General features: G+C 44.4%; 7 protein-coding genes across 7 annotated transcripts; 2 read left to right on the top strand and 5 right to left on the bottom strand.

Annotated features, from left to right (window-relative positions):
* Positions 1-199: 199 nt before the first annotated feature.
* On the bottom strand, positions 200-2159 carry Bfra_005357 (putative sam domain-containing protein; the record flags this gene model as incomplete). Its single annotated transcript, XM_037335741.1, has 3 exons — positions 200-228; positions 276-1571; positions 1637-2159. 3 exons carry the CDS (start codon positions 2157-2159, stop codon positions 200-202), a joined length of 1848 nt encoding a protein of 615 aa, XP_037192836.1.
* A 1293-nt stretch (positions 2160-3452) lies between these two features.
* Bfra_005356 (uncharacterized protein) lies at positions 3453-3712 on the bottom strand (the record flags this gene model as incomplete). Its single annotated transcript, XM_037335740.1, has 2 exons — positions 3453-3639; positions 3669-3712. 2 exons carry the CDS (start codon positions 3710-3712, stop codon positions 3453-3455), a joined length of 231 nt encoding a protein of 76 aa, XP_037192835.1.
* A 212-nt stretch (positions 3713-3924) lies between these two features.
* Bfra_005355 (putative peroxisomal carrier protein) lies at positions 3925-6120 on the bottom strand (the record flags this gene model as incomplete). Its single annotated transcript, XM_037335739.1, has 8 exons — positions 5931-6120; positions 5271-5821; positions 4984-5221; positions 4803-4922; positions 4344-4355; positions 4235-4279; positions 4020-4122; positions 3925-3960 (listed from the first exon to the last, which is right to left on the bottom strand). The coding sequence occupies exons 1-8, from the start codon at positions 6032-6034 to the stop codon at positions 3925-3927; spliced, it is 1209 nt and encodes a 402-aa protein (XP_037192834.1). The 5' UTR covers positions 6035-6120.
* A 715-nt stretch (positions 6121-6835) lies between these two features.
* Positions 6836-9624, top strand: Bfra_005354 (putative cysteine protease protein; the record flags this gene model as incomplete). Its single annotated transcript, XM_037335738.1, has 5 exons — positions 6836-6853; positions 6912-7261; positions 7314-7545; positions 7607-7920; positions 7977-9624. The coding sequence occupies 5 exons, from the start codon at positions 6836-6838 to the stop codon at positions 9622-9624; spliced, it is 2562 nt and encodes an 853-aa protein (XP_037192833.1).
* Positions 9625-10556: 932 nt separating this feature from the next.
* Bfra_005353 (putative c2h2 type zinc finger domain-containing protein) lies at positions 10557-12267 on the bottom strand (the record flags this gene model as incomplete). The annotated part of the gene is made up of 4 exons (XM_037335737.1): positions 10557-10671; positions 10813-11021; positions 11135-12178; positions 12229-12267. 4 exons carry the CDS (start codon positions 12265-12267, stop codon positions 10557-10559), a joined length of 1407 nt encoding a protein of 468 aa, XP_037192832.1.
* Positions 12268-16373: 4106 nt separating this feature from the next.
* Bfra_005352 (putative eukaryotic translation initiation factor 3 135 kda subunit protein) lies at positions 16374-22996 on the bottom strand (the record flags this gene model as incomplete). The annotated part of the gene is made up of 9 exons (XM_037335736.1): positions 16374-16398; positions 16543-16782; positions 16832-17396; positions 17486-17840; positions 17891-18024; positions 18838-22549; positions 22601-22653; positions 22713-22823; positions 22960-22996. The coding sequence occupies 9 exons, from the start codon at positions 22994-22996 to the stop codon at positions 16374-16376; spliced, it is 5232 nt and encodes a 1743-aa protein (XP_037192831.1).
* Positions 22997-23623: 627 nt separating this feature from the next.
* Positions 23624-26388, top strand: Bfra_005351 (uncharacterized protein; the record flags this gene model as incomplete). Its single annotated transcript, XM_037335735.1, has 2 exons — positions 23624-26246; positions 26288-26388. 2 exons carry the CDS (start codon positions 23624-23626, stop codon positions 26386-26388), a joined length of 2724 nt encoding a protein of 907 aa, XP_037192830.1.
* Between the last annotated feature and the right edge of the window lie 1365 nt (positions 26389-27753).

Here is a 27753-nt window from a genome sequence, read left to right as displayed (position 1 = left end):
ATTTGAATTGTGTATTTCAAGATTCATCCAAGCTGTCTGTTTGTGGAGCTTGTGAAAAAAAAATCCAACATCATTCATATCCACATTCTTGAACCGTATGATTGCCCAACCCGCTGTTTCCATAGTCTCGTATTCAAATACAATTTGGAACTCAAACCGAAAAGCTCGCGTGAAAACAGTAGAAAATAATGAAATCAAATTATGAGAGCTTACCCTCCGCTTTCGCAGCTAAAAATATTGTTAGCTTCACTCTGAGGTTGTTGCAAGATTCTTACCTTTTACTTGCTCGAACACTTTGAGCATCTTTCTTCTCGCTCCAAGCGCGTTGACACCCCTCTTCTCCAATGCTTCGTCATCTAGTTCCACAAGCTCGGTCCAATTCATATCCTTAAGCTGATCGGTGTACTTATGTAATCTCAAACTTCTCAGCCAGCTGGGAATATCCTGAAGAAGGCTAGGATCGGTAGGATCCTCAGGGGGCTTTGAGCTACCCCTTCTTCCACGTGGCGATCTACCCCGCGCCATTTCACTATGATCAGAGAGATACCCCTCATGCTGTCCCATACCAAATGCGTTAAGACTCAAGCCACTCATGCCATTGTTGAGTAGAGGTGAGGCTCCATCGTATGCGGCCAAGAAGCCGTTATTCTGTGGAGATGCGAAATTGACTTGGCCAAATCCGCCTTGCATGGCCAAACCTGGGGAGCTTGGCCTAGACTGCCTGCCGCCGAAAGAATGCTGCTGCTGAGCTTGAAGCCCTAGGACCTGGTCTCGACTCATTATTTGTCCGTGTTCATTAATCATGACAACGTTAGCGTTTGGCATATTGTTGGGAAGACCGGGGGAAGGTGGAACCTGTCCACCATCGTTTGATCTAGCACGGCGGTACTTTCGCACATCATCCAAGGCAAATCGATTGTTGACTGTAGAAAGAGCCGCTAATTTCATAGCCGTAGCGTTTGCGACCATATCAGTGTTGCTGTTCGACGCATTGAAATTGGGGACCATTGGTGTGTTGACCATCGAGGCCCAGTTTCCATTCCCTGCATTATATGGCGAAAGTAGGGGCATATCAGAGCCAGAATTGTCAGGAGCGTTGATTACAGTATTTTGGAGATTAGATGAGCCTTGAATTTGAGTGGGTCTGGGAGAGCGCAAGCCACCAGCTGATGGTGGCGGTTGCATAAACTGGCCCATGGGTGGTTGTCCCGAAGATGACTTGGGCCTGTTTGCCTGGTCATTACTGCGAGATCCCCATGGTGAGGCGGGAGGTGCGCTATTGTCCGTCGAGTCTCCAAGACCAGCGATGACAGGTGCGGTGAGAGAGGCACGGTTGTCGTAGGCTGCACTATTTCTGTTTGAGGTAGGAGGATTGCCCCAGTTCTGAGTATATTCAGCCTTTTTGCTGGCAATGGCTGCTGCAGCATCTGGAAACATGTTGTTTATCATGGATGGATCTAGGACAGAGTGTCTCTTTGTAGATGGAGTGGCGGGAGGACGGCCAATAGAATTTCTTGAGCCATCACCACCAAGCTTGCCCATTGCATCGTTTAGTCGAGTTGACATGGGATCTGGAGTAGACAAATGTTAGCTAGACCTCAAGAAAAGTGTGAAGCCGAGATGTTTTGAAACTAACCTTTATCAAAGTTTGCGGGTGACAACACACCAGACATTGGATGGTTTTTGCCCATCTGCTGTAAAACTTGTATGAAAAAGCGAATCTGTACTTGGGTTGTTTGTTGAAGTAGAGCATACAAAGCAGCGGTTCGTTCGGCCTCACTCAGAACCCGGAACCATTGTTCTATTGCACTCAACTCATCTTTAAAGTCTTGATCCAAAGTTGCAGCTGCCATTTCTTCCAAAGTATTCTCATATTGATCAATGTCGGCGATCCATTGCTGAGCTTCCAAGTCAGTATCATTCTCAGGGACACCCTGACCTTGCATTTGTTGAGTGCCATAAAAATCGGATGAAGGACGAGCTTGGCCACGGCTAGCAGATGGTGAACCTGAATATCCAGCCATGTCTGCAGAAGCTCGAAGGTGATGACCTGAGCCGACAGCGCGTGAAGATGGAGGTCGGAGTGATGAAGTATTTGTAGACTCGACAGGAGTGCTGTTGCGATTGCCTATGATGTGTCCGGCCGACATATTGAGCATAACTGTTCAAAATGTAGCTTCAAAACGAGATGCTGTAATAAAAAAGATTGGAGATTCGCTTTGGGGGGAAATGGGGGAAAATATGAAACACAGCCGACGAATGTCAATGCGAGGAAGATTGCAAGTTCGTTCCCAGTCAAAAGCCTCGACCCCAAAATTAGAAAGATGTGCTCCAATGTAAATACCGATGCGCTTGATTGCTACCTGCAGGACCTGCTGAGGAACCAAATCGAAGTACAGGATAGGTTCGTGTATTTTGTTAAGTAAGTTTATGGTGGATTGGAAGTGGGTGGTAGTGAACCAATAGAGAAGGATTTCTCAGGGTTCAGGTACTTTTTGGGTTGTAACTTGTAAGAAGCCCCGAAATCAGGCTGAGAGAATGGATGAAAGACGAGAAGATGGATAACTCGAGATCCCAAAAGGGTTCCTGGTTCCGATTTCCAGATTACCAAATACCCAAATAGTACCGAATCGACCGTTGCTGGTTGATATTGTACTTTTGATACAGTAACAGAGTAGGTTATGAGTACAGAGTTGAGTTCATTCGAGTCGAGTCGAGTTTGACTTGAGTTGACCGGATGAGTTGGATTTGAATTCAGGAATTATTCTCTAGATGTAGATACTTGGTAGGTACCAGGTATCTACTCGTATAATAGATAAAATGGATAGATATGCTTGTGTCCAACGTTTTATTTTGTTCTTCTTGAAGAGGAGGGGGCAAAAAGTAATGTTTCGGATTGAGTAGATGCGGAGCAATAAGCTCATCAAAAAGTACTAGGTAGGAAAATCCCCGAGGGAAGTACAATTGTACATTTATTATTATGCTAGATACGTAAAAAGGGATTCACCGCGGAAGGAGGTCGGGTCAATGTTGGAAAAAGCAGAGCCAATGCCAGATCGCCGTTGATGAATAAAGAAAAAAGTTCTGTTTCACATTCAAATTCACCAACATAGATTATTGGTTTTCAAATCAAGTCCCAGGTTATAGTGAGAAATGAAGCCATCTCCATCTCGAGGTTTCTTCATTACCTAGACAGGTAGGTGCTAGGTAGGTGTATTCACTTGTAGCTACATTCACTTCAAAATTCATACATCCTCCTGGATAGCCATTATCCGGAACAATTCTGGGTTGTGATTGAAGAGAAAAGAATCGAATAACATTGCTTATCAAGTCAAGTCCTATCACTGGGGCCAAACAAAAATACCTGCCTGTGGCTAGTTAACCCCCGAAGTCCCAAAAGTATCCAATACATGTTGATAAATGTTGTCTCATAAATGAAGTCATCCTAAGTACTATGACTTGACATTTGATATCCACGATTTGATTTGTAACCCCTTCGTCATGCACCATTGCCTCATAGAGTATTGAGAAAAAGTGTTTGGTAATGAAGGGATCTGGTGTTTGATCTTGGCACGAAAAGAAAATATCCTTTCAGCTAGAGAGCATTGAAATGGCTCTAAAAGCTGTACACACAAATGCCTGTGTTGATGAATGTTCATGGGGGAAACGAATTTGGAGTGGAAAAGGAATGGGGCAGGGGGGAGGGAGTCATTGGAAAAAAGGCCAATTTTCACTTATCCTCACAAGTTGAAATTTGAGGTACGTCGAATGGTGTAGCTTGTGTTGATTCAATGGATAGAACTATCGCCCCCAGTGTCTAATCCCGGTTTATGTCGTCGGCTTGCTTCCACTTCCCTGTAGAGCAAAATATCGGAATGCAACTACTGCCACAACCAAGTCCCATAAAATAAGATATTATCAAATTTATGCGGTCTCACGCTTGCCCTCCTTCAACTCCTTCTGTAACAATAGTCAGTATTCGAATGCGACGGAAACTGATGATCGGAAGGAGGACGAACCAAAGCCTTCATTGTGCCGTGGAGAGCATGTCTGTGGTTTCTTCTGAACTTGGGGTCGGTACCCTTGAGGGATGGGTATCTGGAGGTCTTTGGCTTCTTGATACTGCGCGTCGATGTAAAATTAGCCCCCATTCATCCAAGACCGGTTATTAATTGAAGTAGACGGAATTTGCGGTTATTGATCGCGACAATATGTAGGGGATCGTACCCGTTACGGTGAGCCTTCTTCGACTGGTTGTGTTGGGACGAGTTCTTGGATTCTAAAAAGAGGCGAAATCAGTACAATGAACTGTGAGACTGCCATATATTGGGATCTTAACATACTCGCCATTGCGACTGTTGTTAATTAGCAGTCTGTTGGATTGTTGTGGTGGTCGATTTCGTATCGTAGAGGAGGGAATTAATTTTCCTCCAAAATGATCTTGGTGCGGCGGTTGCTCGCCTAAATTTCGATTTAATCACGTGAATCCGACTAGCTTCCCCCGCTGGAATTCCACCCGCCCTTTTACATCGAAGTCTAGACGCAACTTGAGCTATTCATTCCGTTTACTTTAGATTGAAGAGTTATCATGTGAATTTGTATCTTCACGGCCCATGGTCAAGAATGTCATATGTGTCATTCAATTTGTTTTCCCATCAAATATATGTACAGTACAAGCTCTATCACGTCTACTCCAGCTAAACCTAGCAAAACTTACAATGCTCTACTACCCAAAACCAGAAAGAAATCTCAATGCCCTCATTCTTACTATTACTCGCTCAATACTCGAATTTCTTTATTACTTAGCAATGACTGGGAGAACTTGCTTGGCTTTCGACGCTGCAAGATCTGCGGCCTTTTGCAATTGCTCTGATCTAATCTTTCGAAGATATCTAAAGAGAAGAATAAAAAGTAGTTCCATTCTACAAAAGTATTAGCTTAATTAGATCTGATTTGGGTTAAATTGTATGGGTCGAGTTTTACCTTTCTTTCGTCATCATTAGGAGACCTTGAACAATGAGTCCCTTGGTGATTTGTGGACCAATTCCCTTGAAGAGGCCCAGCAATCCTTCATTATGAATGATGAATTGCATTACTTCGATAAAACTTTTAAAAGGTTTACCCTCTCTGGAAGGGGGTGGTCTTGACTGAAGTCCAACCTTTGCAACAATCAAAGGCTGGGTTACGATGGTTGCAAGAGATTTGGACATTGCTCCCAATACTATCATTCCAATTAGATCCCGAAAGTCCCATTGAATTCACAAACTTACCAAATGCTTCCCATGGTTTGAGGTTTGTCTTGCCTGGGAAAACAACCTCTCTCAATCTTTGATATGCGCCATATGTAATGGCAGGGTTAACAACGAGTACTAAGCTGGCCTTGAGACCTCTCCAAAGGCCGGTCCAACCATCCTCGCTATGGATAACATCCCGAGCTGTATCTACCATCCCTTTCCTTTCACCCTTTTTTTGTGTTTGTTGACGAGTGGTAACTACTGCAACAGGAATAGTAAAGACCTGGGCAACAGCTCCCGCGACGGCTCCTAAAGACAATTCGATTGCAGTGCTTGGAGGCGTGGGGATTTTCTGAGAAGAGAGATATAAGGTTCGAACGACAGAGTACCAGTAGAAGTAGGCAAAATTGGTTGAGGCGACACCAATCAAGGCGCCATTGATACCAGCGTAGAGTCCAGCAACTCCATCCTCGGCTACAATCTTAGAAATCGCATCCCAAGTCGACGTATAGTGGACTGCATCATCACCCGTTGGTGCTACATCGGTCGGCTTGCGTTTGACTTGAACTTGCAGGCGAGTTTTGACTCTGGTAGAATTACGATATTAGCCACAAAATACCAACAGATTCGTAGAATATAAGCAAACGATTACATACCGCCTTGCGAATGCGCACGCAAACGGGGATCAAAACTTACATATCCAGGGGATATACCATAGCATTTGCAATTACAGCTCCTGTAGCTCCAGCAACTGCCAAACCCCAAGGCGGGATAACAGCTTCTTTTGATTGTCCTGTCATGTTGGATTTGTAGTATATCCTGAACCGACTTTATATTCTTGAGTAGGAGGAATATAGAACGATGGGATTTTAAAATTTCATGGAGCAGCAAACAAACAAGCAATAATGGATATTGAGTCTGGGTATTATTAGGTAAAGGAATAAGTTTAGTGCAAGGTCTTTTTTATATCTTATTTGAATGTTTAATGATTTATAAAAGACACAAGTACGTATCACAAATACAGATAAATAAATGGGAGGTTATGAATATCTAACATATGATATTAAGTTTGAAGAATTCCTGAATCATATTCCTTCCTTCTTCACGTTTAGCCGTTGTGTATTGCTATCATGCGCGGCGCGAGGGTCGGAGTTTGTGACGATCTTAAACCTCGGCTCGGATATTCGCTATGGGACCGTGCATTTTATTCCATCATTCCACAGAATTTCCACTGCTCCATGCCAAGAACTCTATCGTACTGTCCACGGTTATGATGAATCTCGAGTATCACGTGGATATTCAGCTCTTGCAACTGATGAAACGGATGGGAAACGACGACAATCCAAGCCGTTGGTTTAACTACACATAAAGCATAAGCACAGGTTGATCAGTGAACACCCTTACGACTTTGCTTACACTTCTTCCTCCAGCTTCGCAGTGAATAACATCTCCCTCAGCAGTCTGAAAAGCCATACACCAGACAAACGAGTATTTGCTTAGGGATATGGCTTGATATCTACCGTTTGAGAACCCTCTCATTCATATGCTGCTCACCTTCGTATCCGAAGAAACGTTTCTCTATAAGAGTTGTTGTAGCCATTATGGAAGCCAAAGCTCTTGTACGTCAATACCCATTAATCCTAGTGATGGAACAAGTCATTCTGACACTGGGGCTAGGAAACGGAGTTGAGCATTGACAAATGTAGCTCCAAGGAAGAAGCTTTAAAAGTCTCTATTGCTGCTATTGAGTTATATATTGAAGTTTCGAAGCAAGTACTTGGAAATGTCGAAAAGGCAAGGATCAACCGAAAATGCAAGGCATTGATGTTGAAAGCGGAAGAGATCAAGAAGTCATCCACTTGGCCTATAAAACCCGCTTCAATCTTCCTGAAAGCTCCAGTATCCGAACGAACCTTGAGTAAACATGAAGAAATTATCTTGCTCGAGGGATCAAGATTGCACGGATTTATTTTCCCACGGTGGACCTCTGAACCTGATGACACGATATTTGAAGCATCCTTATATACGTATGTAGATGGAACCGATGAGCATACTGGGACCTCTTACTGACTCCAATAGAGACTCTTCTGAGCTAAAGCTTTCTGAGGATCAAATTGAAACATTTGCAGGTTGGAAGAGACCTCACGAGAGGGATGAGGTTCCTTCTCAAATGCTGGAAGATGTGGAAAATACCGATATTCTTATGAATGCCTCTAAAGATATTGATCTTGTCCAGGATATAACTACAGATTGTTCTGTCGTAGCCAGTCTTTGTGCGGGAACAGCACGTGCTGGAAAAGGTCATAGCAAGGTATATACATTTTGGAATGTCATATTGACCATACTTTAAGTTTACTGACTCTCTCTAATAGGTACTGGATACTATTCTGCGCCCATATGATATAAAAAAGCAGAGGCCGAGATCATCTAAAAATGGGAAATACATACTCCGTCTTCAATTCAATGGCTGTTATAGGAAAGTCACAATAGACGATCGGCTACCAGCTTCAAGCTCAGCTCGCAATCTTCATGTCGTGGATAGAAACAATCCTATGTTGCTATGGCCTGCATTGATTGAGAAAGCATATCTAAAAGTGCGAGGCGGCTACGATTTTCCAGGCTCGAACTCTGGCACAGACTTATGGATAATGACTGGATGGATTCCTGAGCAAATATTCTTACAGAGGTATTGTATACCCTTTCCCGGGCATCAAGCTATTCTGACCAAATTGATTGATAAAGTGACGAAATTCAGTCTGAATTACTGTGGAAGCGTATTTATAAATCTTTTGAGTTCGGCGACGCCATGATTACATTGGGGACTGGTAAGTTGACCAGAAGAGAGGAAGCTGATTTGGGTCTGGTTGGTGAGCATGACTATGCTATTCTGGATATGAGAGAATCTGGCTCTCAACGACTATTACTCGTCAAAAATCCTTGGTGCGATGGTATGGCTTGGAAAGGGCCTAGACGAAGTCCAGTTCAGGAGGCATCGGGAGACAATACTTGGACGGAAGGTCTTCGGGAATCCTTGGAAGCGTCTGACACCGCGAGAAGTTCCACCAAACCAGGGACTTTTTGGATGGCATTTGAGGATGTGATACAGAATTTCGAGTCCTTGTACCTCAATTGGAACCCTGGACTCTTTCGTTATAGACAAGATCACCATCTCTCCTGGACGATTCCACACGTCAATAACATCGGAACATTTACTCAAAACCCTCAATATGTCGTTCATTCTGTTAAAGGAGAGACTGTCTGGGTAATGCTCAGTCGACACTTCACTACAGAAGAACACGATATTGCTCAAGGTTCAAGCACACAAAGCATCACATCCAAGTCCCTCGGCTTCATCAGTCTGTACGTCTTTGACGCCTCCGGTCATCGCGTTTACTTAAGCGATGGCGCTCTACACCGCGGTGCCTACGTCGACTCTCCCCAAACTCTCGCGCGATTCGAGCTACCTGCAAACACCTCCTACACAGTCGTAGCCGCGCAACAAAATCTCCCTCTCCCCAAATACTCCTTCTCGTTCTCCTTCTTCTCTCGCTCTCCCCTCACCATTTGTTCCGCCCCCGACAGTCACACTTTCAGCACCTCTCATCCCGGCTCCTGGACAACCCGCACAGCGGGTGGCAACGCCAGCTCTCCATCCTACCCCTCAAACCCTCAGTTCAGCATCGCAATCACAGAACCTACCGATATAATGCTCGTCCTCGAAGCAGACAAAGAAGACATCGCCGTCCACGTAACCATGATCTGGGCCTCGGGACAACGCGTCACCGTTATCAATTCCCGCGACATAGTCGGCGGCTCAGGCGACTACCGCCGCGGCTGTGCATTGGCAGAGCTACACAACGTAGCCGCGGGCAAATACACCATCGTCTGCTCCACCTTCCAAGCAGGCGAAATTGGAAACTTCACCCTGCGCGTCAAATCCTCGAGCAGATGCGAAATCCGACCCGTCCTCGCCGAAACGGCAGGCAGACTCGTGGCCAAACTCCCCACGCTCGTCTTCCAAAATGGAATCGATAGAATGCTCGCGCCCATCACCGTCGCCCGTCTCACCCGTCTGAGATTCGTCGCAAAAACGAGTATGGAAAATCGACCGCCGCCGACGAAATCGAGACCGAGTCTGAGAGTTAGTATTGAGAGGGGTCAGGGCCCTAATAAGATTCTTCTCGAGTCGTCTAACGAGGGAGAATTCAGCGATGCGCCGGCGGGGATCCGCACGAGGGATATTGATATTTCGAGTGAGATGAATCGGATGGGCGGGATCTGGGTAGTGGTGGAGAGGCTGGGTGGGAGATTGGGCTTCGATGAGGTTTTTGTCGAGGCGTTGAGTGATTCCAAGGTGGAGATTGGGGTTTGGGGGACGGGGGATGGATAGGGGTGGTGGGGGTGGTATTTTTGTATGCTTATTTTTTTAGTAGGAAATGAGTATAGACAAAATAATCGTCTTTTATCCTACTCGTGATGGACAATTCACACTTCAAGATACACACACACACACACACACACACAAACATACATTTAAAGAGTTTAAAATTGCCCTTTTAACGAATCTGGTGTTTGAGTATAAAGTAGGTAGTGGGTAGTAAGTGTGGAGTATGTATAGACATGAAACCGAAGAATCCTACTATTCAATCCGTCCAAGCATCCATCCGTTTACTCATCCATCCATCCATCTCTCCATCCACCCCTTCACTAATTCCCCACGTCCCATATCCCTCCTCGCCTTCCCTCCCCTTCCCTTCCCAATTTCCACATTCCCTCGAAGCGAGAAGGAAATTTCACTTCAAAAAAAGAGAGGAAGGCTCCATTCCATTCAAACCGACAAAAAACAACACAAAAAAAAAAAAGAACACCCCCTAAATCCATTTCTGGTATCAAAAAGTGCCTCCCACTCCCATACTCCATTCATTCCATTCAATCCGATCCATCCAAATCCATAACCATCAAGTCATAAAAAGCGAAACAAAGTTTATGCGCGCGTCGTTGCTAGGTAGGTATGTAAAATTTTACCCAGCATCCAGCAGAGGAAACGCAGAAAACGCAACGCAACGCAAAAAAATAATAAAAAATGAACAAGGCCTCCCTCCTTAATGAAACACCACCACTCCACTCCGCTTTATGACCTTTTGCCAATTGCAAGAAGAATCTGCAAACGCGGATTACAAATTGCAAATTGCACATCATCAAGCGTGAAGAAAATAATCCGACCCATATATAGATAGACCGATAGATAAGTTCTTTGAATTTTCGATTTTCGACTCCCCTCTCCTTTTCTCCTTCAGTTACCAACGCCCTACCCAGCGGTTCTCAATTGACACCTCTACGTCTTCTGCCTTTATTCGGACCTTCCGGTCTTTGCGCGAGCACTCCTCGCAAGAGCGGGTCGTCTTTATCTTTATCCGTGTGATGTGCTCTTACATGTCTATGTTTGTTGCAAGTTAGAAGAGGATCCAGACATTTTTTTCCATTTTGTTCAGAGGCGTGAGAATTATCAAATTATCAATCAACATTCAAAAGTCTCCCTCCACCCTAGTTCTAAAAAAATAGAGAAATTTGAACATACCTTTGCAAATTATCCGGCCTTGGATATTTATGTTCTCTTTCCGGACAAAAAGGACACACATAACCCGGACTATCATGAACCAAACCATGTCTAATCATTTCATTTTTCCTCTTGAACCCCTTTCCCCCCTCGGCTCTCGAACATCCTCTCACCGTACAATAATGCGGTCGATTGGAAGAATGTACATTTGCATGGGAATTTAATAAATACTATTTGTATACGAGATTAGCATCTTAGAGTTGAAGCACCTTTTTCTACGTAGTATTTGTTTTTTTTTGGTGGAACATCCAGAAATCTATCAAAAGCATGATCTCATTCGTACCTGTGTTTGAAAAGGCGCAGCAACACACCCCTGATAAGTGCACTGAAACCCTCCAATCTGTGGGTTCGTAATCCCATCTATACTCATGCGATCAATGGCCATAGTAGCGGGAGTTGAAGCTGATTGATCCGTGCTTGGCGTTTCCGCATTGCTCCCACTGCTATAATCCGCCGTCATACCGTATGGACGCCCTTCAGACGTTGAAAGTCTCCTCGAATTGTTCGTCGAAAATTGATTGAATAATGGTCCTGAGGGGGACATAATATCTCTCCGAAGACCATTTGGAGAGTTAGCTGGTGATGTTACTCCGGGTCCAGGAGGAAATCTTGAGATAGATCTTCCTGGAGATTGGGAGTATGAAGTTTCATTAGAATTGGGTAGTGGTTCCTCAACAAGCTGTTTCAATGATTCAGCTATTGATGGTAATTTAATATGTTGACTCCCATTGCTATTTGTAGAGCCGGATTGAGGTGGAGAGTGAAGCATAGGTGGAAGACCTCCAGGATCGTTAGGTGGGGTAGAATGCGTTTCCTCTACGCTACTTCCCTGTACCGTAGCATTTTGATATAATTCATGGGAATTGGAATGTAGTCTGACTCTCTCTATATCTATAGCATCCTGTGCTTGTGACTGTGTTTGTGCATTTGTATTGGCATTGCCATTTGCGGGTACCTGATCAGCTTCAAGAGCTTCCCCAGTGGAACCCAGCGAATTATTCCGAGACTCCGGAAATGTGCGCTTTATCATATCAACTGCCATTTGGGCAATATCGAGATCAGCTGTTCCAGGAGATATATCACGTCCCGGAATTTCCACCGCCGTGCCTCTGACGGGACTTTCGTCTTCCTCACCCTCGTCTGATGGCAGAGCCTCATTTCCAGCATACTGCGCAATGTCAGGACGTTTTCCTCCACCCATCAAACCCACGAGTACAGCATCAGCCTGACAAGCGCGACTTTTGGGTCGTTTCTCCCCCCTGCGTCTGTCCGGACCGGCTTCGGGACTGATGGGAGGAGGCGGATGAACCTCTGGGGAGGAGAGGGTCTGATATTAATATGCATCGGTTTTAATATAGGACTGTCGCGCGGACCAACGTCATCGGGATCAAAGTAGGTATCTGCGATCTCGGTCATAATTCCATTGAGCCACTAAACGTATCGCATACATTGAACTGCTAGGCAGATATTCATAGCATACAAGGCATGCAGATGCCGATTGACTCGAGAGTAGCAGAGAATACAGCCAGACAATGTAGATAGGATTGCATGAATAATCCAAGTACCGAATCGGATGACAGATTCGTGGGGGATGAGGGCCGCGGCTCGAATCGTTTATAGAACTTGTCGGCTCGTTCTTGCAAAGGATAATTTGACTTCCAAGGTTGCGATTATATTGCGCGAGCCTCTAATCGTACTTTCCCGGAATCGCCCAGCCGATTAACAGTATTGCTGACCGAGGATGGGTCATAAAATATACACAGTGAAATTATAAAAAGAGGCAAAAGAAAATTATAGTATAAATATGGCCAAAATAGTGTGGTTGAGTGCAGAATAAAGTGAAGCGTGTGCGATCTGTATAGAAGATCCGGTAGATCTGCCCATGAGCTAGCTTCGTTGATTACTTCAGACGACCGTAGAATTAGCGTCAATCTGGAGCCCCAGAATCCCCTCTTTAATGTCCAATATGCATTATTTGTAACAATTGCATAATATGTTTAAACATAAAAAATTGGTCGGAAGTGTGGAGAACAAGATTGAAGGAAGAGAAGTCTACGAGGATTGCTGTTTAGATGTTAGATGCTAGATGCTAGATGCCAAATGTCAAATATTAAAGTAGACTAGACGAGAAAAGACACTACACGACAAGGTAGACAAGTGTATAGGTAGACGAATGTAAGAGTAGCGGTGCGGTAGAGTCCTTCCTTCCCCAGGAAACAAATGAGGGGAGATTTTGATTGAATTTTTTATTATCTTTTATCTGGTCATGAATGGGTTGTGTATCTGAGTGGGTGGGTGAATTAGGATAGATATGGATATATCTTTGGGCTGGTGCTTTTCTTGTCCAATGTGAAAGAATAGACCCAGATTAGTAGTACAGTACAGCCTTTGCGAGTGCTGCGTACATTATACCATTACTATGCCTACATACATCTATTACTGGGGCATCCTCTGGCATGAAGAACGGCAAAGCAATCGAGCAGTTTCTAATTTGAGATTTCTCAGGGTTTGTTCAGAATATGTATAATGTACCTAGGTAGGGTGGTATTGTGGTAGCTGTCAAATCTATCAAAGCACATCTGCGGCCAGCAGAAAAGGATCCATGGAACAGTTCAAGATGCGGACTATCTTTCGCTCGATCCATACACACATACTACTACCATATATCTTACTTGACGAGATGTGATTAGAAAGGAGAGCAGAGCACGGTAATAGGACCAGAAGCATTAGCACGTGAATGGCCAAGTACTCAAGGTACGTATAGGTACATGTAATCTAATTTGATCCAAAGAACTCGGCATCTATTTATGAAACCTTTCGCATTCTCTGTAACCTTACATATTAAAGAAGGCAGTGCGTGCCGGCAGATTATCAACCAATGCTGCCAGTGTCTCGTTGGAACTAGACAACAGATCACCAGCTTGTATAGCGCAATGGTTCCCTTCAGATCGATAGACATATATCAATATTCTTTTCGTGTCTCCTCCGTAACCTATGTATTGTTGTTCGGTATGACCGTCACTATTACTCCATGGACCGGGGGAAATCTAGAGCACTTTTCGTATACCTCGGAAGTCTGGCCGAGTATATTAGTCAATACATACTACTGTGAATACATAGCAGTGTTAACATCACGTTCATGTACCTCACTCAAGTAGGCGTGGTGTATGTGTGGCTTGTCCTCATAGGTGGATAAGGTAGCATTATGATTCACGCCGCTGAAGAGCGCCGCATCGTAGTATTCGTTTGCCGAGAAGAGAAAAGGGAAAAGGGAAAAGGGAAAAAGAAAGAAGAAAAATAAAACGGTTATTGACAGTATGCTTTATCTCTTTGCCCTCTTTGCCCTCTTTGTCCTCTTTGCCCTCTTTGCCCGCTCTGCCCTCTGCCCACTTTATCCCTCTCTCTTCGAACTAGATTCTCAAGTGAGCAAGGAATGCGAGTAGCACACGGCCACGCTGACTTGAACTTTCTTGCGTGGAATTACTGAGCCACTTAGATTAGAAAACTGCAACTAGGAATTAACGGCTGTTGTTGAGTTCGAGAATTGAGGCTGTACTTGTCTTGGATTGTTCACCAGGGGGCCAGGCACAAATGAAAATGCTTCATTCTTTCAAGGTAGAATTAGGTCAAACTTCAAAAATATCTAACCTAGCCAGTATAAGCACATACGGCATCAACCATGATACGAAGACGAATGAACATGAAGATGGATGAAAATTGATATTATTCACCGTTACATTGAATTCGAAACTACTTCCCTCGCCCTGTCTAGATAGGTATCTCATAATGCTCACCATCCCATCCTTTTCATCCCTCTCTCATGTTCTCATCTCCCATCTATTCATCCGTTCTGAATGCTCACTCTTCCGAAATCTTTCTCTCGCCTCCTCATCATCATACAAGTTCCTAGATCATGAGAAATCCTATCCTCTACAGTAATCTCACCCGATATCTCACAGCCATGCTATCCCTCCAATCTCACCACTTAGGTCAATACATACCACATAACATATAATATATAATATATAACCTATCACCTAACCCCGCACCTCAACCTCAACCCCTCAACCATTCATTCCATCCCCCAATCTAATCCGATCTAATCCAACTTGAATCGCCAAACCCCCAAACTCCCAAACTCCCATCCATTCATTAATTCATTCATTCACTCATTCATTAATTCATTCATTCACTCATTCATTCATTCATTCATTCATCCACACAAAATTACAAACACCCCTCTCCCCTCCCCTCTCCTCCTCTCCCACTCTTTCACCTACCCTACCTACAAGTACACCCATATCATCATCACCAATAACATCCAACCACCCACACCCACACCCACACCCACCATGCGGCTAAAACCAACACACTCCCTCACATCATGAGCCGCACGCACGCACGCACGCACGCACCGCACATGCCGCAACCCAATCAACCCATCCATGAATCTGCAGCATCGGCTAACTCCAGAGCAACGTCGGACGAGCCATTTACTTTCCTCACAAAACGAGTCATCACACCCGTAAGCATTCGGTCCATTTACCGATTTCTCTTTTTGATCTTCTTTCGTTCTTTCTTTCTGCTTTTCATCTAGATGTGTGTGTATGTATGTGTGTATGTGTGTATGTATGTATGTATGTATGTATGTATAATATTCGTTACAGATTAGATAGATAGATAGATAGATAGATATATGGTACTACAACAACTTTCGCCGTAACTCATCAAATAAACCCAATCTACCAAACTAATTCCCCTTCCCATACCATACCACCTACTATATATGCCACATACCACACGATACATCCCATCCCATCACATGTCATTCATTATCTCCCTTCCTCTCCCCCCTCAAAAAAGAGAATCAAATTAAACTTAATCACTACGGTGCAGTGCAGGTAATCAACCGATCCCTAACTTCTAACACAACCTCCCCTTCTCCCTCTTTCCTCCTTCCTAAGTGAACCTAGGTAGATCAAATCCCAACCCCAACCCCAACCATCCCACCGCACCGCACCAGTGCACCACACAAATAAGGAGTGGGATAGTAATAAACAGTACGCGAACTTCTTAAATCAAACAAAGTTACCGTGCATACATACAACTTGAAAATTGAGGCGATACCCGCGGCTCACCTAATCCAGTCTGATGCATCCGAAAATATATCTCTCAAGGTAAATACTGACCGTCACGTTCCGATTTCAACCTCGTGCAGATAGATTATCTACATATGTTCAACATTTTTTGTTTATATTTTTTTTTACAATTTTGAGGCTTACATACACAAGCTTACATGCATATGAACCCTGAACGCCATTTGCGCCTCCAACTAATGCTCCAACCCAAACCGTCATTATCCGATATCAACCAAAACGCGCGCATACCTCTCATTGCAATTTATCAATATAGATTCTATCTCTTACTTGATCTCTCAATGTTCTCTTAATTCCCACCCAAATGCTATTCTCCCCGAATAAATCACGTACTGTACACAGCTCCCCATGCGGCCCTAAGAGCATTTACATATGTTCAATAGGTTCTTCTCTAAATTTGCGAATCAGCAATTGCCCATACACAAAAAACACGCACGGGTACCATTGAAAGTTGCAGAAATACGTGACAAAAAAGAGGGGTTCCAGACAAGATCTAATGACGGGTGGACGATATGAAAGATTCGATCGAACTTACGGCAAGAGCTCATCCACATCACGAACGATGCAAGACTTCAAAGGAGGTCGGACAAGGTCGTTGAACAAGAAAGTTCCGTACACGAGTAATACGAAGCCAAGAACTTGTAACCACTTGAAAGTTTCCCATCCTAGAAATAGTGACACAACCCAAATAAAGAGTGTACGACAAGTGTCGATGGTGGACCTAGATGTGGCGCTGACTGTTCTGGTTACGGAAAGTCCAAAGAAATTGAAGCCACTAAGCAGGTTAGCTAGAAAGAAGAGATAGATGGAGAGAGGAAAATTACCCGATGCTGATCATGATAAGCACACTTGAGACTCCAATGGCTTTGTAGTGTGTAATTTGTCTCCATCCTTCAACAAGATCGAAGTATCCATATCTTCCCGCTGCGGTTCTACCGACTGCAAGATGGAGAATGATCATACCGAAAATTGTAACTCCAAACCCGAACAGACCCTCCCAGCCTACAACTTTGAGAGGTTCCAGAGCGTAATTTTCCAGAATGTATTCCTCCAAAACGAATTGAGAAGCAGTAAATATTTGAGCGCCCGCAATTAGAAATACACCAATAATAGCGCGCAGGGCTTCTGGTGTTCTGGCTTCTCTTGCGGCTAGCTTTAGTGCGTCGTGTACAAGCGCTGTTGAAGACGGCGCGGCTTTGTCATCTTGGTAAAGAGCTCCAGCGAGACCAACGACAGCGACTCCAAGAACAACGGTCACCAAAGCGAACCATTGGAATAGGTGAAGCCTTCTTTTCAAAAAGAGTACACTGAAAATTCCAACAAAGAGCACCAAAGCTCCTCGAGTCATTTGGTAAATTGAAGGGACTACAAACAAGAGACCGACGTTCACTAAGAAGTGCTGTTAGTAACAGCATGGTAAATGTGACTTGTGGACGCAAATGCTAATGAATGAAACATCTGAAACGTGGACTACTCACTCAAAGTCGTTCCACAGATATCACAGATAGCCGGTAAGGCTAACAACAGCACTCTCCATCCCACCAATGGTAACCTGTTTTCATCCACATCCATTGCCTTTGCAGTCGAAGTTGTCAAGATGCTCGCTCCATCGTTATCTGCGGCCTCTCCTTCATTTGTATCAACTGCTTCATAACCATTCTCTTCGGGCTTTGCGTTCTTTGCGAAATATCGGCGATAAAGAGAAAATGCGCCAACAAAGAGCCAGCAGCCCATTTCTCCAACGAACATTTGAGCCGTTTGTATGACCGGCTGCTCGAATAATGCTCGTTTCTTGGGATCGGGATTGTCGCAATTCCGGACGCAAACATTGTCCTGGCTTATGGTTAGCAGATAACAGAAACAGACTCGAAGCGTATACTGACTTGATATTTTGTGAGAAGTGTATTGCAGACTCCCGTAACCAGCATCATAGCTACCAGGAATGGTATGAGCACTTTGGGGCTGATCGCCATCTTGACGATATGTGATGGACAGACCGGCGGAGGCGTATGTGTATCTAGATCAAGGAACCATATAGTTTGACAAAACTACAACTAATCGCAAATTGTCATTCACAGATCTATTTTCCTTATGTTGCAACGTAATAAAATAAATAAAGACCAGAATCCGATATATTTGTATTTGTATAATCCGTGGTGAGGTTGATTACTCTTTGTCTCGTATCTATTGGGGCTAGGTTGGAGGCTGGAGCTTGAAGAAGGAGAACTCGGGCGGTGACGGTTTTTGGTTTAGCCGATGACTATCGGAACCTCACTCCCCTGCTTTCCATCACAAGATCATTTTCTGAATCAAGCCAACAACTCAATCATCAGTTACTACGAGATACCTGCATAGTATCTATCAACATGTCATAAAGTGCATGAAGTCTATAGTGGAAAGTTTGGCTCAATGATATTATCATGTAAGTAATTTATGAATCATCCATTGTCACATCTTATGTATGATGTAAAATACACACAGACGTCAAGAATCACCACCTGCTAAGAAAAGCATTCGAGCGTTAATGTATATATAATGAAGGAGAGAAGATGTCTTTTTTTGATTCCGTAATGCGTCTTAAATCATGATACATGAATGTACAACTGCCCATTACCCCTAATATCCCGTGGGCTATTCAGTTTATACATCAAATCGGGTCGTAAAACATAGACACGTAAATGCTGACCAGCCAATTCCACTCCTGAGTATGTGAAAGAGGTAAATAAAAACGGGTTGTTGATACACTGCTTGCAGAAATGAATTTTGATAACTTTTACGCCGCCCAATGCTAAATTTTAGATTTTATACTCCGGCCCTATGCCTTATTTACCAGCGGCGGCCGCAGCACCCCCTCGTCGCTTTGGGTTACTTCGACCAGGTCGTTTCTTGTTTTGGTTGCTTTGATCGCTTCCTTCAATGAATTTGAGAAGCTCATCAATGCTTCGCGAATCAAGTCCCCTAGGAGCTTCTCGACCAGCAGCGGCCTCAACAGTTTGGCCGATTTGGGGTTGGACTTGGGTCTGTCCAAGAGTGACACGAGGAGAGACTCGGATTCCTCTGTTTCTGCGGGCTTGAACATCCTTTGCGTGTTTGGCAATTGATACAGCATTTTGAGTAAGCTGTTCAAGCCATTTCTCTGCTTCCTTGGTGTTCTTGTCCTCTGCACCTAACTCAGTAAGGAAGATGTTGTAAGACTCGCGCATACGGTTGACAGCGGATTTGGAGTCTTGATCCAATGCCAAAGCTTGAGCCAGTTGGAAGAGTAAGGTTGCAGCATTAATAGAATGCTTTCCGTAGACCTCCTCACAGATTTTGAGGGATGCTTCAAACCATGTGCGAGAATCGTGATACTCCTTCAAGTGTTGCAGCATAACTGCAGCATTGTTGATTGTTGTGATAGAGTCAGGATGATTTGGACCATAGACAACCTTCCACAAATCCAAAGCGTGCTTGATGTATGTCAAAGCCAACTTGGTCTCTCCACTTGCGTGTGCAATGAGTCCAAGGTTGAGATAGTTCAAAAGCGTCTCGGCATTGTCAACACCTAACGTTCTCTCGGAAACTATAACAGCCTTGCGGGCGAGTTCCATAGCAGCCTCCTTCTCGTCGAGTTGATAATATAGCATCGACAAGGAGTTGTATACTCTCGCCACTTCAGGGTGAAGAATGCCATAAATCTGCTCGTGTAATGACAAAGATTCCAAGAGCAATTCTTGACCCAACTTCTTTTGGTCCTGTAGAAGAGAAATACGACCAGCTTCTAAAGCTTCTTCTGCAAGGGAGCTTCTTGGAGACGCCTCTTTGATGACTGGGACGGTGTTAAGGATATCATCTGGGTTGAAGGTGACAGGCGATGCGGCGTTTGCAGATACAACAGATGCAGGAGAGGCTTCACGGGCATTCTTCTTCTTCTTCTTGCCGTTGGTGCTCTTTCCGGTGGGAGCCGCGTCCTTTGTAGCCTCACCATTAGTTGCCGGTGGAGCTGCTGCTGCTTCAGTCTGCGATTGCTTTGTGAAATGGTAAGGCTTCATCTCCAATTGAATACCAAGCTTCAAGGAAACTTCGCGAAGAAGTTGCAAATGTTTGATACCTGCAGTCCATGCAGAGTCTAGGGTGTAGCGGAAGCGACGGAGAACTTGACCTTCAATCTCTTGTTTAAGACTTTCTGGGGTGACCTCCTTGAATTTCAAATCTGCCTCTGGATAAAGCGCAGCTATAGCCTCATCCACATCTGCTTTTGGAGCTGCGTTCAAATCTGTACCGAGCAAGCAATTGAGCAGATGGGCAATACATGAGCTTGTCAAAGGAATAGGGAGGTAACGGAGATAATTGCCGGCAACATGCTTGAATGCTCTCGACACCATCTCTTGAACCGCCAAAATGCGTAAGGACTCGAGTCTCTTGCCATCCGCAAGAGTAGCAACTTGGCCGAGGTATCTGAGATTGATACCACGTTTATGAAGGAGCCTGCTCAAAGACTGTCCATCCATAGGGAAACCAACATCACCTTCCTTGAGATCCTTCACAAGTTCAGGTAACACTGTCTTGCGCAAGAACTCGCAAACCAATCGAACTTGTTGTTCATCCTCGGCAAATTCGGCCTTCTCTTCATCAGTTTGTGGCTGCTGTCCACTGAAAGCATCTGGGTTCAATGCAAACTTGAAATCGCCAATATCAATTCTTTCCTGATCAGGCTTGCTGGGTTGTGCAACCTCATCCGATTCGCTCTTCTTGGCCACTTCTCCATTCTCGGTTGGCTCCTCGCTTTTAGCTGGCTCCGATGCCTCAGTTGCGGCTTCGATTTCCTTTCCTTCGGTAGTAGGCTCAACGGCTTTCTGAGCCTCGCGCTTACGTTCCAATTCGCCGTTTACCCATTCGCGCATCTTTACCTTCCAGTAAGCCTCGACCAATTCAGGTCGGATAACTGTCATGCGATGTGGGTATGCAGATTCACTCGCCGCATCGACCTCCTTAGGGCTGTCAAGTGCGGTACCGACTTCCTCCATCCAAGTAATATCCAATGGGGTGACTCTGTACAAATCGAGAACGTACTTTCTTCCGTCAGTACCCAAAAGACCCTTAGTTTCGATACTGCCTTCGAGATCATGACGTTTTGCATCTTTGTCCCAAACTGCATGCTTTTTGACTTTCAAGGCCTTGGAAAGCTTCTCGAAAACAGACACAAACTTCTCATCCGATGCGACAATGTCCTTGCCATCCACCGCACCATAGTCGATTTGATTCTCGCCTGGGTCACGTTGTTTGAATATTCCTGGAACAATACTTTGTCCAACAATACGCTTTCCAAGATAATCAACAACTACAGTTCCTGGCGTAAACAAGCCGTCGATATCCAATTGGTTGACCATACGGACTCCCATAACATCCTTGCCTACTGCTGCTCTAGCGGCCTCGTCACCACCCTCTGAGGCAAAAGTACCCACGCCGTCTGCCCCAAAGGAAAAGAAAACGTTATTGTAGACGAAAATTTGAGCATCTTTGCCTTCTGTTGGGTTGAGAGGAGCTATTTCACCCCTAGCAACTAGAATCGCACCACGAGCTGCGGCATCGTTGTAGTCAGCGAACAACTTCGAAGTCAATCGCTCTCGGAATACACGATCCTGAACGGTGTCTTTTGGTAGTTCTCTAGTAGACTGAAATTCTTCATTCCAGTCTCGCAAAGTCTCGCTATTCTCAATACCAGCAATTAGATAATTTTCTTGAGTACGTGTTATATCAGCTTGATGCGCAACAAGGGGCGCCGTTGCTGATGGCACAACCCAAGGGTTTGAGGGAGTTGCATTTGTGATTTGGAATGTAGCCAAAGGTTCTTTGGTATTGTTGTATTCCTGGAGGCCCTTGAAGGATTCCTCAAATGATGGAGACAAATCACTAAGAAGTGCTAAAAGTGAGTGCGCGGAATGGGCTTTTGGCGCAGATTTTGGCGATGGGTCAAATTTTCCCGTTGAGGATTTGTTCACATAGAAGCCAGATACGTGAGATGTGATCTGAAATTGCTCCCCCTCGTTTGTAGTGACTTGTAGATAGAGCAAATGTCCCTTCTGTCTAAGATGGTAGGGTGGAGGATTCCAAGGAGAGACTGAAATTGACTTGACAGTTTTTGGCCCTGGCTCTTGTGCTCTTGGTAGAAGGGTCGAGAGATTGCCGGAAGCTTGGAAGTCAAATCCAACCATTGGATGTGACGGAGCTGTACTCGTGCCGTTTTGACTGGATTCCTTTGATGTAACCGAATCAAGCAGCGAAGCTCCTGAGATGATACCATTCAAGGTATCGGTACGATCCCCGGCAGCACCAATAAGCTCCCGCACTCTAATAATATGTATTCTTGCCTCCTTCTCTGTGTACGGATCCTCGACTAAGTGTATTTCTGAGTCCGCCGTTAAGCCAGGGACCTCGGATATCTGAACGAAGTCATTTATTCTCTCTCCCTTGTGCTCGAGATGGAAACATGAGTACTGGAAGGTTCCGGGCAGCTCGATTATGGATTGGCGAACATCGTGTATAGCTTCTTGAGAAGAGACCTAGCTATCTAAGCATTGAATCTGCATATTTTGTGAGGGGGTTTCACTCACGATGATCTGAATTTTATGGGGCTCGCGGGGAAGCACCACAGTCAATTGAAAGACTATATTCTCGCATTAGCATAAAATCTGGTTAAGTCTTCAAACTGCCATCTGATCCTACCTTCACCGCCCGCTTCCCCACCATCTTCTTCTTCATGGTCAACACCATTAGTTATGGCAGTCTCTTCAGTGGCAAGCTTTTGCGAGCTGCTTGAAACATCGGTGGGGTTTTCTAAAGACATTGAACGTTAGCAGATGACTCATAATAGGCCACGCATTGAAATGAAGAGGTCAATTGAAGTGAAACTTGAGTATATATGTATTTTGAAGCGATTTTCGAGTTCTATAAAGTGCTTAGGGTGGCTTACCAGAAGTAGTGTTGTTAACCTCATTGTTTACAGCCATTTTGTACCTTGAAAAGCTCTCTTACGTAGGTATAATACAATAATAAGAGAAGAAGGTACAAATCGATATTCCAACACGAGAAATGGCAGGAATTCCAAGAAGACTTTGTTGATTTTGTTGTACAAATGGAGTGTAGAGAGAAAAGAAAAAACCCCTCTTCTGTTATGGATGAATTCTATGCAAGTGAAGAATAAATTTATTCCATTTTCTTCAAATCCAAAAGGGAAAGTACAAAATTTAGTTGAATGCACGGAGAAACCCGGCCCGTACCAGTATTATGACAATCCCTGCTGACATCACCACTACACGGCATTTGCTCACTACATATACCTAGCGAGCCTCCTCTCTCTCTCAAACACATCAACATCAAACAACATCAACCTTACCTTTCTTATTTGCATACAATTCCTCATTTCTTTTGCCATTAAAGATTCATTCTCTACATTATTGCTTCTTGCATTCTTCTATAGAATATAATTATTTGCTGCGAGAATCACAATTCTGTCTTGTCCCTTATCGCGCAGAATCCAATTAATACATCGAACTCAATAAGAATCAGTATGCTTGATCCCCGCTTCTTTGGCTGGGGTTTAGTTAAATTGATGATCCAAACTATAGGTTAATATCATGGAAGGAGGGGATGTTCCATTGGGAACAGAATCGGAAAGCTTCCCCAATAGTTTTACTCCAGTGCGACGCGATGAATCAACATTGAATAACGGCCGACTTGATCAGGATGGTGAAAAGGATTGGACTACAGCTCGATGCAATCGTTTATTACGACCTTTAACCTCCCGAATTGCAATTCTACGTAAGAATAAACAGAGCTCCCTCAACTGTGTAAATGCCCAACCTCAAAAGGGCAAATCGCTCTTTGATTACAACATCGACGCATCAAACGATCCAATCTGGGGTGTTCGAAAGAGAGTCAGTACGACATATAGCTGGAAAGCAACCTGTAAAAGAAGAGACACCAGAGGACCAGGGCGACATGTCAACATCTCAGAGCCTTCTCTACAGCTACCACCATATGGGAGAGTGGTATCCTCAACTGATCTTTCAACCGAAGATATTGTAGTTCCAACGCCAGTGCTCAACCGAGCATGGAGACCATCTGCACCGTGGAGACAAACCACCCCGCCCTATCTCCCAATATGGACTGTACCTGAGGATTGCCAACGCAGGAGACCAAAGTCTATTCTAGCTACGGATGCGCCTATCCGCGCTCGCCCAACAGGTAATAGCGCTCAAGTTTTGAGCAAGATGCGGGCTACAATGGGTGCTACTAGCTTTCATACTCTAGAAGGTATTTATAATGGCCTTGATGCATTACTAAAGGCAACACGTTCTACTACACATAAGAATCACAGAAGAGGACCTAAATCATTGCTATCCATGTGCCTCGCAACAGTACCAAAGTGTATTACCATGGAGGAAAAGTTGTTATCTGGTGAGATCAAAAATGTAGGTTCTTACTCGGCCATTGAAAGGAGAGATATTTCTACAGAGACTTACGATGAACTTGAGCGGTTATTTGGTGTATCTGATCGAGGCTGGAAACACCTTCGAACTCTGGTTCGAGCTCATGGTGTTCAGATAATTTGCGATGCAATTTTGGAAGGGCTTTTGGAATTCAACTTTAGTGAACTACTCGTCGATCTTTGTATATATTCAGGACATTACGACGAAGCAGAACTATTACTTTCAAGTCTACTTTCAGTATATAAGTCTCCTGCTCCAAACCAGAGAGCTCAAAATCATGCGTTGCCTGGGCCACTGGCAACGCTTCGTAGCTTCGTTGAAGAGACAACTCGTACAGGGTTTGCATATCGACAATTCTCCTTGTTAATTCAAAGTGGAAACCTCCCGCTCCCATGGGTAGCAACATCAGCATTTGCCCCGGTTTGGACTGGTTTGATGCAGGATCTATCATTGAATCATGCGAGAGCAGATGCTACGATGCTCGTGGATGCTGTGCTGCCACGCCTTGTAAATTACGTGTCACTGCCTGACTCCTCGACGGATACGGGCTTTCATGAAATATGCAGATCAACATTGTTAAGCGTGCTGACAACGATTGCATCTATCATACTCCTCAGTAGGAGTGAAGGGGAGCTTGAAGGCGAAGATGAGTGGGCGATGTCTGAACCCGTGCTAGATAATGAGGGTGCTGGAAAATTACCGGTGGCAATGGACACACCGGTGGGATATTTGACTGAACATGAAATACAGGAGGTTGACCACTTTAGCATCATTAGCAATACTCATTTCAAGCTTTTGAAGGATTGTCTCGAGATCGTCGGGCGTGACAACAAGGAAAATGCTCTCAGAAGTACCATTTTCCCCCTGGCATGTCTACTGACTGAGCCTAATGCAGATGATATCCCAGATATCATTATCAACTCTCTGTACGAGACGTGTGTAGAAGACGCAGGGAATACAAAGTCAAATATCGAAGCTCCTTTTTCATTTGTCCAGAAGCCGCTGTCTGCCTACGATGAGGCTGTTAAGTTTTTGACTTCAGTGGCTCGTTGTTGTGGAAAAGGAGCATCTACCTCTGGTTTCGAATATCTCCAGTATATACATCGGAGACTCAAAACGGTGAATATAGATAGAGATTTGAAGGCGAGGACTATCTGGCACGGGATTGTTGTGGATAGCGCATTTGCCTTCGCACAAGTGACCCCGGGCCAAAAATACCTCGACTACGCGGATTCTATGGACAGCGAGCTCCATGCAAGTGACTCAAAAAGGCCTGATTCGACGACAACAGAGGCTCGCTGTGAATCGACAAATTTTAGATGGGAAGAAGGCATAAGCTCTTGGGTAACAACAACACCTGCCACCAATATCAACAAAACCAAAGGCATGACTACAGACTTTGAGAACGAAGAAATCGAGCTTGAATCACCTTCAATTGTCCGCTCACAACGACCTATGCGATTAAGTCGAGGGACAAAGAGGAAATGTGATAGTATTGAGCACGAACAATCTACCGAGCCAGAAATGCAAGTACCATCGAGAACTCAAATGGGAACACGAAGAGGGAACGCCGCATCATTAGGCATCTTTCATAACAATAGCAGCGATGATGAACTCAGCTCCAACCATGGATCATTCGAAAATCCTCGTGTTTTGAAAGATCTCGGAAACGCGGCACCTCGAAGTCGATCAAAATTGGCCAATACTAAGCGACGAAAAGAAAATCCACCCACCAGGGAACAGTCGTCATTCAGTGAAGATGAATTGGGTATGTGAGACGGCATATACATCGGCTATATCTCTATATAGCTAAATGGGGGATTATTGCCTCTCGAGACGATGATGTTTCATGCAACGACTATGGATTTACAAAACAACAGAGCAGACGACGACTACTCTTACAGATTTAGTAACTATCAAGGAGCTTTTGGGAAAGTGTAACGTGGAGTTTCAATGGAAGAAGCTGTGACATCGGCAACGTTAATGCTCTGCTTATAATGAGACGAGCATTTGGCAATTAGATCATCGGATTGCTAGAACACGGGTATTATTGCCAAAAGGCAACACGAGTCCTCCATAGGACGACGATGCGACGATTAATGTATGAAAAAGTTTTTGCATGCGGAATGGACATAAAAGCATAGATGTTTGAGGTTGGCTTGGCGCACGTGGATATGGACGGTTGGATTCATCTGATCTTTGCTGATCAGGAAGGCCATCATGATTTGGGTATAATGCTCGGTTTATCTTGTATACGATTGGTGTTAAGGAATGCGTTACGCGTCATTTGACAAAGCGTAGCCTTGGTTGGAGCCGCAAAGGATCTTTGCGATTTGGATGTGTCAATGTCACTGTTGGAAACACAGATATTTTCTGGCATATTTTAATACTCTAATACAAACTTATGCAATACATAGGAAGGCTTTTCCCGCCATGTATCTGTGAATTTGTGGGCCGAAATTAATGCATTATATGGTGTGCATCTCTCATCTAGTATATACCCATTTATCAATGCAGCGGAGGCTCTTCCGGGACTTGTTCCGCCAATTTTATGAGTGGGTGAGCGGGCGACCTGCTCCGAAATATATTTAATTTAGAAATCCCTCCCTCTTAATTATTGTATAATTGAATTACAGAGTAGATATTCCAAGGCCTCTTCAATCCACTCTCGAAATAAAGCTGCCTTGTGCACTAATGGAATATTTTTGCACCTTGCCCCAGTGTTGTGTTCTATTTCTAGCTATGTGTCCAATATCCGTTCCGTCGTCTCCATTTCGTCTCCATTTCGTCTCCATTGTTGTATCCAGATAGTATGTAATTATGAAAGTGCGAGCGCTGCCCACGCTCCGCTCGATACGGTATCCATGTAGACGCTATCGAATCATGGTATGCTGAGTACTGAGTATGACTTAGCATTGAGCATGTAGGTACTGTGAAGTCGCTGAATGCTTGGCTTTGGGAGAGGGGAATTCTAGATTTAAAATCGAAAGCAAATTGAGACTAGGGTTTGAGTTTTAGAGAGCAAGGAATGTGGTGCTTGTCATTTGTCGTTTGTCGTGTCATTGCTGTCATCTTGGCTTGTGAAGTAAGAACGGCGGGAATTTCTGGGTTGGTTGGTGGACTCTGGAGGGGGAAAGGATGAGTGTATTGGATATATGATGATGATGGTTCCATAAATATGTAGGTAGGGAGGAAGGGTTCTTCCTTGCCAGGGAATATCGGAGGTTACATTCGCTATCGGGATCGATGGACAGAAGAGTATGCCATCTTGAATG

This window comes from Botrytis fragariae, assembly GCF_013461495.1.
Source record: "Botrytis fragariae strain BVB16 chromosome Unknown tig00000054, whole genome shotgun sequence".
NCBI classification, from domain to species: domain Eukaryota; kingdom Fungi; phylum Ascomycota; class Leotiomycetes; order Helotiales; family Sclerotiniaceae; genus Botrytis; species Botrytis fragariae.
Note: the sequence above shows the minus strand (reverse complement) of the source record. Positions and strands in the feature narration are given on the sequence as shown.